Genomic DNA, 16,131 nt, shown 5'->3' on the forward strand with positions numbered 1-16,131 from the left:
TTTTCATTTCATATAATATTCTGCTTGTGTTATGAAACGCCTGCCTTCTGCCGGTAAATCTGTTGGAAAGTTTTCTTTGTTTCAATTCTGCAACATGATTACATGATCGCATTAATCATGAGTCCAAGACATTGACACATTCTTGTTCCTCCTTCTTCTGGGCATATTTATAACCACAGATCCCAAGCCTGAAACCAGGTCCTGTTGCTAAAAAAAATTAAATAACATGTTGTTGTATGTTGGACAGAAGGTTTTCCTCATCATCTTCAGAATATCTGACCTTGCTTCCAGTTACAATCAAACTTGTGCACATTTTTTTACAACATTAAAATGTCCTTAATGTGTTGACAATTGATAACTTATTCAGATTGTTTTTGTTCAATCCATCATACATTACCTGTTTCCTACAAGGTTCAAACAACACTACTGATATTTTCCCATTTTCCGAGGTCAATAAAGACATGATTGCAGGCTTTGTAAGTGTCTCCTTGTCCCATTATTTTCTATGGCAAACTCTGATGTCTCTGCCTCTAATGTTCATTTTCCTCTTAGCAAACCAGCCAGAACATTTTATTGCAACTCCCCATCCTTAAGCGGAAAAGCAGTGTTTAAGTGAAGCCTTGACAACAGTAATCTCAGTGCTTGATAAAGCACTTACATTGGCTGTACAACAGCTGTAAATGAGCTGAGTTGAAATTTTATGAGACCACTGCACAATGATGAGGCGGGTTTGTAGGCAACCAAGAGCATGTGTGGTTCACAGCAAGGGCAAACACACACTAAAGGTAGCTTAAGGGAGGAAATATTTACCTATTTTTGCCATTTTCTTGTGTTGATATACCATTTTTAAGTATAACTACATATTTCAGTGTTTCATGAGTTTTCCTATTTCTGAGGCTCATTACGAAATGAAACACTCAAGTTCTAATTCATCACCATTTATACGAAACTGAAATAAACAAACAAACAAAAAAAACCTATGTATGTTATACTCTTCCATGCAGAAAATTGAGTTCTGTGATTCACAACCAAATAGCATGCATCAACTTTGCTCTTGACTCACACCCTTTGTAGTGGAGCAGAAAAGGCTTACAATGCCTACATACAGTGCATCCGGAAACTATTCAGTGCTTCACTTTTCCCACTTTTTTACATTGCAGCCTTATTCCAAAATTTTTTATTAAAATGTATTTCTTTCCTCAAAATTCTACACACAAATATCCCATTATGACAATGTGGAAATTTGATTTAGTGTTCAGCAAATTTATTAAAAATTGAAAACCAAGAGATCACATTTACAAAAGTGTTCACAGCCTTTGCTTAATTATTTGCTGATCCACCTTTGGAAGTAACAATATTTCACTTTCATAAGTGAACCCAGCAGCAGGCTGGATTAGTTTTTTAATATCTGACAGTCAGAGTACCCAAAGGATACCAAACATCATGAGGGCAATATGTTCCTCAATAAATGTAATTGTATTCTTGTTCGCTTGTAAACATTCTTTGACACAAACAATACATTTATGGGATGGGTTTGTGACTAGAAGCAAGGCCAGATTTTCTGAAGATAATGAGAAAAACCTTCTGTCCAACATACAAAAATATGTTATTTTAAATATTTTAAATAAGATGACCTGTTTTCAAGTTTTGTGTACAGAAGAAGGAGGAATGAGAATCTGTCCATGTCTTGGAGTCGTGATTACCATGATCATGTAATAATGTTGCAGAAATTACTGGAAAGCAGGAAACAACCCCTCGTAAACCATAAATAAGGAGCAAGATCCGCAATTTACTGAGTCAAAATTGCCGCTGCAATCTCAGTGTGCATAATAATTACAAAAGACTGCTTATGTGCTTACGTACCCCGCCTCTCGCCCGGAACGTAGCTGGAGATGGGCACCAGCAACCCTCCCGACCCCATTAGGGACAAGGGTGAACAGAAAATGGATGGATGGATGGATATTACTTATACAGTAGGCCAGTTGGACAGACTAACTGGCCTAAATCGCCTGCAATAAATGGTAGTTAAAAAAGCAGAGTTCATTCACAGAGAGTGGTAGGGAAGCCTACGGTTTAAAGGATTTGCAAAGAGAAAACAATGTTAAAATACATTAAATAGGCCTAAAAAGAAATGTTTTTACCAGTTAATTAGCCACATTACGCAGATCAAACCTTATAGAAACTGGCTCTTATTAAATAATTAACTGGTAACTGTATCCAAATAGTTTATTTTCCATTGCCCACCCCGCAGACTGTCTCTGCCTCTTCTTCATGGCCTCTGCTCTGATGACTAAACCTCATCATCCCTGTCACCTTCACACTTCCTGAACAAACTCGCTACTCATCCATCCATACATCAAAACTACCCTTCAGCTTTACAGCAGACAGACAATCTCTGACGGATGTGTAAGTATAGACAGTTCAGGCCCATCCCCAACAACCCCCTGGCCAATATGTCCAATTAACATCAGTCTACTCGCCTACTCAGGCGGACTCCTGTCAGTGTTGCACTGAGGACCAGTTACAGAGTGTCCAGTGAGGTCGCAACACTGGCCAGAACAGTTCTTACATCTCAACGCAACTCCGTTAAGTGGCTCAAAACAAGTCAAATATTATCATGGAACCACTTTTTCTATGCTTTTTCAAGAAACAGATGTTCTGTGGTTTCTCACCAGAGGTGATTTCTGCATCTAGAAATCTTGTCATTTGGTACTATGACTACTTAACTATTTACAGTTACAGACTGATTTGTTCTCTTAAACTTTCATATTGAAAGTCTAACTATCAGGTTCTACTCCAGCCTTGTACATACTCCATTTGTTGCAACATTACCTACTTTTTACAACAAGAACTGCAGTGAGTGAAGCCTGACTTGAGAACTCTGCTATGATCCTGTAAGAATTTGCTGACCATAAACAGTATGGAATATTTTTGGCATTACCATATTGAATATTAACACTAATAAAACACGCAACTAACATTTTTGTTCTTAGAAATTGATAATTATGCTTTTTTTTATGTAATCTATTGCAAGAATTTGGTAACCATTAGTGAGGCTAAACTGGAGAGCGAAGCTGGGCAAGTTTATTCACAAAATAAAGTTGGTGATAAAGTAGCCCTAGAGTAAAACACTGGTACAGCTAAATTAATGTGTCACACTAAGGAACAACAAATGAAGCAGTACATGAATTTTAAAGTGCTCTTTTAGCGTAATTAGCAAAACCTGTTTTCTTTCTGTTTGGGATACAAATGTCTGATAGAAATTTGAAAGATAAGAATCTATAGAGAGAGTGTGAACAAGAGACAATTCCTGACATAATTCACCACTGGATAAAACATATAACATCTGCTTTTTAGTTTGAGCCCAGTGTTTTTTGTTAAACTGCTATTCAGTGATGGCAAAAAGAAACAATGTTTTGCAGCCATTAACAAAAGTAGCGTAACGTCAACAAAAAAAGTCACAAAGTCATCCCACTTTCATTTCTTTCCTATTTTCATTTCTTTGATGTTCATTTTGAACTTCACTGTATATAAATAGCTAAGTACATCATGTTGCTGCAATAAGATTCAGGGTCAAGCTCTGGTAGTTAAATGCTTCAAAAATAAATATTTAATATTTAGCCAATTTACCACAAGCTTTTGTAAACTCAGCAACTGGAAGGACGGGAGTGACTGGCCTCAACAGGCCATTTGTCAGTTACAGATCATATATCATGTTAATGTCTAAAAATATACAGAATATTTTCAGTCATATTTTCCAATCCAATTTCCAGACACACGCAGCCCACTCCGCTGACTCGGTGCTGCATTTAATGAAGTCAACTGCTGTATGGGTTTAGCGCTTGATTATACAGACATCTTTCTCTGTAACATAACTGTGATAAAAAGCTTACAAGTTAACTTACAAGACACTCACACTACTAGTCTCTGCAAACATCTGCTTCCTGCAACAAAATAAGCTTCCATACAAACAGCTGCTAGCTATTCCCAAGGTTGCCTGGGCAACAGTGTAATGGAAAATTCTTGGGAATTTCCATGTGGCAAAAGATTGTTAATGCAATAAAGCTGCACTGGAGTTGCTCCCTGTGATTTCTTGTTTACAGACATGCCAGTCTCTTCAGAAACGTGGGACGGGAAACTTAATCTGGATTCTATGTATAGGTAGAGTTTACAAAATTTACAAGAATTTGAGCATTCACATCTCTGCAAAGCCTTCTGCCACTTTGCACTCCACAGTCAATTTTGCTTTACCCTAATATTTGAGCAAGACCTTCAGCTTCTTTCTTTCCTTATAAGAGTTGGGCCTTTCTAAATTTAGAAAGAATGGGGCAAAAGGAAGTGAAGAAAGACAGAATAGGAATCAAATTCTAAAAGATAACGTATAAGCAAACAAGCTGAAATACAAAAGCTTACAAATCACAGTTAAAAGAACCCAAGACCAGAGTTTTTCATCTGTTACTCGTTACAGTTAATATAATCCACCCCAAACGTCATTCTGCTACCACTGCCATTTTCAAAGATGGCACGGAAAAAGAAGGAAAGTTATGTCTTACAACTTTCTTTTCTTGGGTATTTTACTAGATGAGACATTGTCTCTTGGAAGATGCAGAAATATTCAACAGCCCAAGATGTTATTTAATCAAGAAGACTTGCCTGAGGCATTTTGAGTAGAATCAAAGCAAATATGTATAAATAGCAACAAAAAAAAAACTACCAATGTGTTGGACCGTGTGACTGTAGCCAGCATAATTTTCCAGAGACGCAGGCACATTTTCTGGTTCAAATCTTCTTGCACAGTGGTTACATAAAGCAAATACAAAATATTGATAAGTTTTCTTTGTTGCAAGTCAATTGTAAAATGTTGACTCAATCACTCTGCGATTGCTACATGGCAGATTAAAGTCACAATTGTATGCATAATTGAAAGTTTCTGTTTGTTGCATCATTTTATAATGGGTTTAACAATGGGACTACAGACAACAGTATTAACACCAAGTGTCTAGGTGGGATCCAGAGGAAATTACTATAGGTTAACATTTGTGTCACTCAGGCAAAAGTAGGTTTAATACAAACTTAAGACAAGTGCTAACTCCAAGGAGACAAAAAAGATAAAGACAGATAAGTGAGCCAGGTAAAAAGAGGATGGACAGGAAGAGGAAACATTAACCCATGAGAAAGATAGTAAGAAAAGGTCAAAAAGAGAAGTCAGACATAATTGAATCTCTCTATCCTTGTCCTTAGCATTCTATGTTCTTAGTGATTTCTTCCTTGAGCAATCAAGACAAAGGTTGTGAATCTAAACGTGACAATCCAGAGGAAAACCCAATGCACCCACTCTGAAAAAAGACAAACTGCAGCACAACTAAACTATAAATATGGTCTCGTATAACAATGCCTTTGTTTATACTTTGAGTCCTGTCTCCTGAGCTGACCTTTCCCCGTTTTAAGCAATCACTTGCATCTGGTTGTGCAGCTCCCTGTGTGAACATCATGTACACAGCCCACAGATCAATCCACTTAGTGCCCATAAAATATAGGGAGTGGGTAAGCGACTCAAAGTGTGACATCATCGCTCCCAGCCATTAGGCTAAGTCCCATCATCACTCATGGCTCGCCACCTCTCTGAGACCAGACTTGGGCTGCATTCAAGACCAATCCTGTTTTGCCCAGGCTCCCTTGAACCATCAGGATTGTTGTCAACCTGTTGATTAACGGTGAAGTGATGCATGAAGAGTAAATAAAGCTTTTATTCAGGAACTACTTTTGTAGAGGAATATATGTGCAAGACCTGACAAGGGTCTACTTTCCAACATTTGGTTAGGATTATGTCACTTAAAGAGGTATAAAAACAATAAAGCAAGGTCAAAACTGAAAGAGTTTAACAGCTGCACATTGACTCAATTTATAATTAGACAATTCTACAACAAAGTTTAGGATTTCTAAAATTAGATTCCATCAAAAGGTTATGAGGAATTAATATATATCTAGTAATAGTTGATGTTTTTGACTGAATTTCTAACAATAAATCTTGACGAATTGGTCCCAGTGACTAAAGCTAATGGCTGGTCATATTAGGGTCAATATCAAAGCAGACTTCTACACTCTTAACTTGAATGATATTGAATTAACTTTTTGTCTAAAGTTATATTATGCACTAAAGAATTATATATGTAGCAGCCAAAAATTATTTAGATTGGAAATAAAATCAGAAGGATTGTGGGTCACCGATGATCTTCTTCCAACATGCAGTCAAGATGGAACTTGTGAAGCAATTCAAGTCAACAACAGAAGAAAAACCAAGTACAATAATTCTCAAAACCTCCATGTATCCAGCAATACTATTGTTTTTTAACTCTACAGTATTTACCTTAGCAGTTACTGTGCCCAAAACCTCTTAACTTTATCTTTTCTCTTTACTTTTTACATAAGAAGGACATTAATGATGAACAGATTCCTAGCTTCTTTTATCATGGATATAATCATTGACTTCTCTAAATAACTACCCAATGTAACTTAATTTTTAAAAGTTTCATAACAGCCTTCAAAAACAAAACAAAGAAAAACATGAACCATTTAAGCCTGGCCTGATTTGGTACTGCCTAGACTAGTCATTTAGTCTTCAGTATTAAAAAATATATAAATAAATAAAACAATAAAAGGCAGCTAGGTAGGGTCAACTAATCTGGTTTTATACTAAAGGATGTCATTCTAAAAAAATAAAAATAAAAATAGAAGCAGCTAATACACCTGGAGAAGACAACTCTTTGTACCTTTAATTAGAATAAAATCAAAACAGATGTTTGTATAGGCTGAAGCTAACAGCTAGTCTGAGAGAGGCAGGGACCAAAGCAAACTAAAAATTTTAATCCCAAAAAACCTCATGCTGTTTAAGCAAACATTTTGATTTTTATAATAGTTTTCTATCAGATTACTCTGACTTGAAAAGCTTAACACGTTCTATTCTTAACCCATGTTTCAGAGCTGTAGTTTCTAAACTATTCATATTCTGGATACCAAAATGACAGCTAATGAAACTTGTGACATCAACTAACAAATGGCATGATTTGGCAATTTGTAATTAAAAGTATAAGTAGTTGTTTTCATGATATATATATATATATATATATATATATATATATAGCTTATAAAACATTTGGTTGATTCTTTTTAGCATTAGGAAACAATACCACAAGAAAGCTACATATTCCCAATAAATGATGCTAACAGTAGTTCAACTCTGTACTTGACTTCATATAACTTAAATTTAAAGCAAAAGTCTCTTTAAAGGTGCAACTGGAAAACTTTAGACATTGAACATTATTCATCTTTCCAGGATGATAGGTATGACAGCCAGCAAGACACATGTCACACCGCTGCAAGCTTGTAGTAAGGACAACAAAAACATGTTTCATGAAGTTAAATTTGACTTCATATCGGGCCACATGCGTTTTTAACAACTTTCACTTCCTTAACTCAGACTAGTGGGGAAAAAAAGTGTTACGGTTTCACACAAGCAAGCGCTCTGACAAAAATAAAGCCGTCATTTCCCACGCGCGCTTTACAGTTACTACCGGAGAGTTTGGAAAGCCAACAGGCTGCTTTGAGGCTGTACTCACATCTGGGATGTTGGGAATTGTCCGGGCGAAACAGAAGAAAGAGTCGTCAGAAGAACCAACATGCAAAGAGAGTAATCCATGGCTTTTGTCTTTGTTCAACCCAAGATGAGGGAGAAAGATGCGCAAAAAACCCGATCACCAATCCAAAGCAGCGTCCTCCTCATCCAAACGCCTCACACCGCCATCGGTGCGCGTTTGGAAACAAATCTAATCTGGTCGCTATCTGACTCCCTCTCCTCTTTCTCCTCATCCTCCTCCCACCGGTGGAGTTGAGGGATTTGCTTTTTTAGGTTCAGACGTGAGATAGCCTACTGTTAAGTGTCCAACACTTGTTGTGATAGGCTGTTAGAGAGCGGATCAACAGCTTGTGTCAAAGAATAAAAAGAGAAAAAAGGGGAGGGCGCAACAGATCGGTGCCCAGTCGCACACTGCAAGAAATATTCCAGTCTGGGGTGTCAGACACGGCGAAAGTGCATGTATGCTGTTTATCACCAGTTTAGTGGAAAATTAACATGCATGCATGTGCTTATTGTAACAGTTTGCGTGCGTCTGTGTGAGATGAATTTGGAGCCAACATAAAGAAAAAATAATACAACTACGGGTGACTATTGGGTCTCAGTATTTCCAGGGGGTTGCCAGATGGGGACCACATGGCAGAATTGATTGGTGTCTGCGTCTTTTGGAAACATAAAAATGTATTTATTATTTTGCTTCTACTTCTAAACACTGAAAGGAAAATTAAACTAATCTAAATCTCGCACAACCAAGTCCAAAATTATTCACACCACTAGCATGTAAAAAAATATCATTGGGGTAAAATGTGTTTCGAACAAGGTCTTAATATTGCAGGCCAACTTTTTCCATGTTTCCATTTTGACAATTTATCTTATGAGCTCTTAGCCTTGTTTCTTTGCATCCTTGATAGCAACACTACATTGGAAGCTGGGCATTGCAGGCAAGGGCAACTTTGCTGGTCACATGACTTACTAGCTGCACTTTCTGGCCTGGACCTCGACCTATAAAGCAGCATTTGTTATTCAGTCGAGCGTCTCAAGAAAGTCTCAGAATTCTCACCCAATAATGGTTCACCGTTTTACTATGCGTGTCACTACAAGCCTTCATTTAATTTTTCATAGTGCAAGGCCTTTGTTTATGCCGAAATGTGATAAAACTCCACTTGCTTCAAGGATTATGGCAAACTTAATATGAGGTGACATTTCCCTTTCCTGGGAAATACACTGAGGTGAATACTAAAATGCTGTTTCTCTACAAACACTTGTTATAAGCCAATTTCCTCTATTATTCCATGAACCGCAGAGTTATTTTCTGTGTAAATATCACTTGTTTATCTATACTTTTATGTGTATATAAGTAAATGTGTTGGCGGTGCATTTTAATGAGTGTCACAACAGGCAAACAGAGCAAAATGCTCCTCACCCGCTGTTATTTGAATCACCTAAATAGATTTACTGTGCAAATAGCTGCTCAGGCTGCCCCTCTCAGGTTTCACTGTAACTGACAAAAGCTGATCCTTAGGGATCTCTTGCTAGGCAGGAAGGGGAGGGGATTAAGGGAGGAGGAATGCATTTAAAGAGCAACAGCAGAGGGAAAGGAAGTTAAAAATACTTTGTGTGCAAAAAAAAAGTTCACTTACATCTGTCAAGAAATAATCTCTGTATACTCAAACATTAACCAATAAGTAATAAGTCATAATTGTTTACATTTTTCAGAAGAAATTGAATGAAAAAAAAAAAACACGTCAGGATTTTATTGAACATGTAAACACCTCTCACAGAAACACCCAATCAGGATAAAAACCCAGGTCTTTGTTGCTGTGAGGCAGTAGTGCTGGCCATTACAATGTGTAGCCTACAGCATCTGTATGGTGCAACATAGCTTGTGGGGAAAAAAGTGTTTTGTCTGAAATGTCTTTTGGAAAGAAAGAAGTGGTGATTGTTTTTTCTGTCAAAATTACTTTTGGCAAAAAATGACAGTCCATTATTTTAGGAAGGTGACGATATGTCACAGAAATGGTTTACACAAAGAAAACTCAAATTTGATTTCAACAGTTTAAATATTTTTGGTTGCAAGTTGTAATAAATCACAGTAAGACCATCTTGAAGAAGCTTTGCCTGTATGAAAATTGGTCTTGAATTTATAGTGCAAGGGTAGAATTTTGAAAACAGGGTTTAGAAAAGAAAAAAAAAACAACAGGTTGACAACTGAGCAAGTCACAGCCCAAACCTGAGAGAGATTACTGTGGTGTGGCCTTATTGCTGTCCATTAAAAAAAACAGTGGCAAACTTTAATGTTCCCTAGTATTGCTGTAAAGAACAGTAGCTTGAATATTGTAGTAGTGAAAAATATTCAGTGGACATTTCTAAAGGTTTCATGAATGTTAGTAGCATGACTCTCCAAACTCTTAGTTTAACCTGTTGACCAGTAAAGTCCAGTTGGCCGCAGGTTATGTTCCCAGAATAAAGAAGCTGCAGCAGAAGTAAAGTCAAAGTGTGTTAGTGCGTAATGAAATGTGACACTGCTGTCTGCTTTCTTAGAGCATTAGGAACATCGGTGAAGTATGGGGTGAGGAGAGGGAAAGATTGTGGTCTTCTGTCCTCAACCACTAATCGGATCCACCTGTGAAGGGAACTGTGGCCGTTTAGAAACTTCATTGTCTCTGTACTAAACTCTTTCCAGGGGCTAAGCACACATTACAAACATGTCATTTTGCTGGTGGAAAAAGGAACATTGGATGGTGATAAAAATCTTCAAACATTTTGGAATAAGTGATTTCTACTCCACATATACTTTAAAGTACAAATTTAAATAAAATTCTCCATGCAAAGCACAAAGAATCTATTCCGTAACTAGATTAATTGTTGAATTTTTTTTAGCAAAAGAAGTCAAGCTAAAATGTACAATACAAGGAATATTTTTTTTGCCCATTGGCTTCATTTTTGAACTTTGAGTTTGTATTGCTATTCTATTCACAACCAGAATACCCTGAAATAGGTTGTTGGCATACAGAGAGCACTTCAAGCTGCAAGACGTGATTCAGCATGATTAAGCTGATCTGTCAAGTCTGACCTCCTTCAGGAAACTTGAAATGTTACCATTTCATTCTGTCAAATTCTCTGCAATACCATAAAATTGGTATTTCCATCTCGCTGAGCCTTCTAAAAAACAAAAAAGGGGGCATTCACACAAAATCTTGTATTCAATTTTACCGAATACACCACATGTACTATCTGCGCTACCAATCTTCTCCACCCCTGGCTTCCCCACAGGCTGTCAAGCTTAATTGATTCATTAAATTCTACTGGGCCACTGTGTTACCATGGCAACAAATGACTTCCAAGTTTAAACTTTAATCACCATCACCCCCGCACAGGGTCTTCTTGGCAAGATGATAGGACATGTGTTCTATCGCTACGTGAGTTGACGTGGATGGATATCTTCCTCAATAGATATTCTAAAAGTGAAGGAGGAAAGTTGGAACCTGAAAGAAGAGCATAACGATTTGTACAGCTATGCCTTCAATAGAAGGCGCGCAATCTGTCAACCTAATGAAGTCATATCATTAGATAAGGTAAGTTGGAAGGTATCAGGAAGTTGGCTGTATTTCAAACATGAGAAAGATTGACATTATATATATATATATATATATATATATATATATATAAACAGTACAGACCAAAAGTTTGGACACACCTTTCTAATTCAATGGGTTTTCTTTATTTTCATGACTATTTATAAGGCAAGAAATCCCACTTATTAACCTGACAGGTCACACCTATGAAGTGAAAACCATTTCAGGTGACGACCTCTTGAAGCTCATCAAGAAAATGCAGAGTGTGTGCAAAGCAGTAATCACAGCAAAAGGTTGCTACTTTGAAGAAACTAGAATATAAGGTATTTTCAGTTGTTTTACACTTTTTTGTTTAGTGCATATTTCCACATGTGTTATTCATAGTTTTGATGCCTTCAGTGTGAATCTGCAATGTCTATAGTCATGAAAATAAAGGAAACTCATTGAATTAAAAGGTGTGTCCAAACTTTTGGTCTGTACTGTATATTTAAAGTAAATGAAAGGCTAATTTAAATGAGACAGATAAACAACTTTTTTCTTTGTTTCCAGAATGACTGCAAATATTTGTTTACATTTGTTTCTTCATTAGTATCATGTCTGCTTCAAATGACAATCTATGAACGGATCTAAAATGTGTTGCATCTGCTTCAAGTTTCTTCTTGGCCATATTTGCAATGGTTACACCTTGTTGCCTCAGAACAAGTTGAAATGATGGCAGGCATGTATGATATGATGTCTCACTTGGGACAGGGCAGTCTCTGTACACTCTGTGCACTGACTGATCACATTACTATTAGTGAAAGCCTTTCTGTCAGGAGGATAGGTTAAGGCCCAGAGAAGAAGCAGCACAGGGTGAAACACGCACCAAGTGATGGGAGTTGCCCTCAGGGGGGATCTGAAGAGATTTGATGTTATAGGCCATAGCTGTACTGTATCCTTTCAAGCTCTGGTCTGCGAGGTTGAGGGTTCTGTGCATCCTTAGCTGTTCTTTGGGTTGGAGACTGCAGATTTTAAAATCCTGTTACGCTTCCAATTTGGGGGTGACGGCTCTTGAACTAGAGGGAGGCAATAAACACTTTGAATTAATGTGATTTGAACTTTCCACAATTAGTGGACTTTTTATTTCTTATGTACTGATACTATCAGTAGGTATTACAATGTTCAGTAAACTGTTTCAGCTGCTCATTTTGTTTTTCTTGAATGATTTGACATCATCCACACTCATTAAGAACTGGGAAACATTTAAAACCATACCTCCAGGGCCCCAATATTTGACTCCTCATTACCTGTTCTGGTGTTACCAAATCAGACCAGCCTACTTCAGTTGATGATTTTATAACCCCAGCCAATTGGTGTTAAGTGTGCAGAAAGTAATCCCTTGATTATGGTTCTTCCTCAAGATTCTGCTGCCTGGAATATTCATTGAGGTTGCCACTCAAAATGTCCACTCTTGAACTACAAAAAAACTTGTTCCATTCACAGTAAAAAGCTGTACAAGTGACTGTCATGATGCCAATTAATTATCAAAATGTCCATCAAAGACCGGTGGAGACTAGACACTCACCATTATAAGAATATGGTCACTTTGCTGTAATGTGTTATTTATTGTTCATCTCTATAAAGGAATTAAAATGAAGTACTATGAAAAGATGTAATTTGCTATGCCTTGGAAAAGTACTAATTCTCTGTAAACTTATTAAATGTTTTGGCATGTTTTAGTTCAAATATCTCTTTTGTTTTCATACAAATAATCAATAAAGGTGAACATGTAAGTAGACCTAATACTTTGTAGGTCAGTGTTTTGAGGAAGTTACAGCTCCAAAGTCTTTCAGGCACATGTTCCTTACCATCTTTGCGCATTTTTGACTTAATTTGGTCATTTTGCTTGCCCATTAGTATGCTTTAATCTAGACTACTCAATTGCCATGACTCCACCTGTCAATCATTCTAGGGGGGTTGGAATAAATATTTATAAAAATCATTCTTTGGGGTCTGTCAGCAACTGATGAATTGGCCATAGTGCATGCCTCTTATCTGGAGGAACTGAACCTCCATCAACATTGCTGGGATTCATCATCGCCAACACATTGAGATCATGTGGAGTTTCAAGGAAAAATAATAGGAAATCATGGTCCAACGTTATCCGTGGGTGACATGCAATCCCGACAGCAATTACCGAGAGCGTTTAGAGAGTGGAATACAATTTATTGCATTTCCAAAATCCAAAAAGAGTCTGGAATAATGCACAAAATGGGGCAAACCTTGCAGTTAACACTTCGTCATATTCAAATCAAAGATCAATAAGTGAAGGTAGTTATGTTTGATTTTATATGTGTAAATTCCAATCGTAGCTCTACATCAGCATGAAACCATATGTTGCAGTAGCTGTGATATTTATATTTAAGCACCTTTTTTGCTAATGTTTATTTTTAAGCATTTTTCTGCTTGTGAACAAGTAAAAAGTATTACTTAAGTGTTTACTCACCTGTTTTGTGCATTCAAAATGTGTCCGACACAGCTTTCACACTCGCCTCCAATGATAATTGTTGCTTTCATTCTGCCTCTGGTTGCAAAAGACTTGGGCTTTAACACTGCTTTCTCAGTCGTTTCCCACAAATAGCCTTACAGGCCTGATACGATACAGGCCTGATACAGGCCTAACCTCTGTTCAACTGAGAATTTTCTTTCCTGTAGTTTTTACCTTAGTGTTGGCTGACAAGGCAAAAAATAGCTCAAAAAATGTCTTGGGCAATGCATTGAGTCTACTACCTCTGCTATCGTTACACAGTTCATTTGTCGGAGGTGCTCCACTTCCGCATGGGGGCAGAGCCGGCGACCTTTTTTTCTTTTTTTTATGGCGGTTGGCAAGCAACATTCAGATGCGCATTACCGCCATCTGCTGGAATGGAGTGTGGATTGGGATGCTAAACATATCGGCGTCATGGCAATTATAGCCTCGTTTATGTACGTAGATCTGCTGTTTTGCAGAAGAATGAAACTCAATCACAATTTCAAAGCTTTTGCTGCAGGTTTCTTTTTTTTTTCAGGATTTTGAGCAGTTTATCTGTCCATGCTGAAGAACAAACACGCCCACGTAATGATGCTGCCTGTTTTAGTGAGGACAGGGTGCTCAGGGCAGTGTTCATTGTTAGTTTCCCCCCATGCATAGTATCTTTATGATGACACTTAACCACTAAAATTTTCTAAAAAAATAAATAAATAAATAAACCCATTCAAGATCTTCATAGATCAGCTGGATTATATTGGACAAAAGTAAACCACAAGTATACCACATTTTTCTGAAATTGTAAAATAAAAGTTCAATATTTTGGGGATATATGATGGCAACAATTTGGCCTTTCTCAAGAGAGTCACTTTAAGATAAAATTAAGGAAGCCTATGTCATCTTCAGTTTGAATATTGTTACAAATAAAAATACAAACGTAAAAATTTGTCCTGGCATTAACATTTAACTTCAATTATTCCTAAGATAGAAAATAAGGCCAGTGTGTTGGCATCTTTCATTTGACCTGGGCCAAAAGTACAAATTAACATCTATCCTGTAAATTGTGGAATGTAGGAAATAATTGTGTCAAAGTAAGCTCTCAAAAGAAAAATAAATAAAAAAGGACAAAACAAACCTCCTCTTTGGCCGCTACAGAAGGTCTAACCTCTGTTCAACCTGAGATGAGATGATGCAGCCGGCGACATTGTCTGATGTGGCCCCTCCAGATTTCTGTCGTTTTGATCATCCTCTTCTCTCAGTGAGTTGCTGAAGCAGAATGACAGCCAGACATTTTAATGCCTCTGCCTGACATAAACTACATCTTTGAAGGCAGAAGAGCACATACACATCTTTATAGCTTAAGAATCTAAGATCTTTCACAAACAAAAAGGGAGGGCACAGATGAGGAATTATGAAGAGCAAGATAATGTGATGATAAATATGATGGACAACAGGGAGGGCAGATAAAAAAGAGAAATAAATTTAACAGAGAGGGACAGCTGGGCTTTGATAAAGTCCTCACCAGTGACAAAAAGACGCATTCAAGAGGTTAATCCAAAACACATGAAAGCAGTTACAGATTGGATAATCTGACTATAAATTTACTTGATATTGTACTCAGATTCTAACAGCTATAAAATCTTGGAATCTAGTTGCTCCTCTTGCTATCTTTATATGGACTGTCAATATAACCAAGTTGATATTTTTTTCATTTGACCAGTTTACTCCATTTTCCCATCTTGTTGAAGATGGAAAAATGGAAGATGAAGATCAAGATTCTTCTTGATCTGTGGTATAAAGACTTATGTTCTCTAAGGATCACATAAATGCTTACTTCCATAAACTATAAAAAAGCCATGAAATAAATAAACTGTTTAATTGCATGCTTCTCAGTCTGTGGTGATCGGGGTGCTATTAGTTTGCTCAATGGAAATGGTGGTGCTCTTTTTGTCATAACTGCATACAAATAATATACGAAGTTGTGCAAAAAAACAAATCAAACAACCAAAATGAGATGCTAGCTTCAAAAAGAAGCTGCACAGACTGTCCGAAATTCTAATATTCTTAAAAGGAAAAGTTAGGAAAATGTCCAACTCTGACATTTGAAATGTTTAGAATTAAGTTTATATTCCAGTACCAATGAATATAATAAACTGCATCCAAAGAAAACTGCAGCATGCCGATTTTTTTTATACATATACAATAATAAAAATAATTTCCACAGTAATGTGTGGAAAGAAATTATTGAGAGATATCCAGGGCCAGTCCTATGATGCTGTATATATATATATATATATCCCTGTTCCAACACAACTGAATCAAAGGAATGGCTTTTTAACAGGCCTCTGCAGAAATACCACAGTACTACACGTGGTGATTTATATGAATTACACAAGAGAAAATGAACATCTTAAGCTTTT

At 37.0% G+C, this 16,131-nt stretch overlaps 1 protein-coding gene across 3 annotated transcripts in view; it reads right to left on the reverse strand.

Moving 5' to 3' along the window:
* Positions 1 to 7,988, reverse strand: part of cacna2d1a (calcium channel, voltage-dependent, alpha 2/delta subunit 1a) — an 82,386-nt gene extending 74,398 nt beyond the window's left edge. For all 3 annotated transcript variants that reach the window (XM_028043724.1, XM_028043723.1, XM_028043722.1), the window contains exon 1: positions 7,617 to 7,988. In XM_028043724.1, coding sequence (XP_027899525.1) covers positions 7,617 to 7,696 — 80 coding nt within the window. In that variant the 5' untranslated portion in view covers positions 7,697 to 7,988. The remainder of the gene's footprint in view (positions 1 to 7,616) is intronic.
* Positions 7,989 to 16,131: the final 8,143 nt, after the last annotated feature.

Source organism: Xiphophorus couchianus, chromosome 17 (assembly GCF_001444195.1).
Source record: "Xiphophorus couchianus chromosome 17, X_couchianus-1.0, whole genome shotgun sequence".
Classification (NCBI taxonomy): domain Eukaryota; kingdom Metazoa; phylum Chordata; class Actinopteri; order Cyprinodontiformes; family Poeciliidae; genus Xiphophorus; species Xiphophorus couchianus.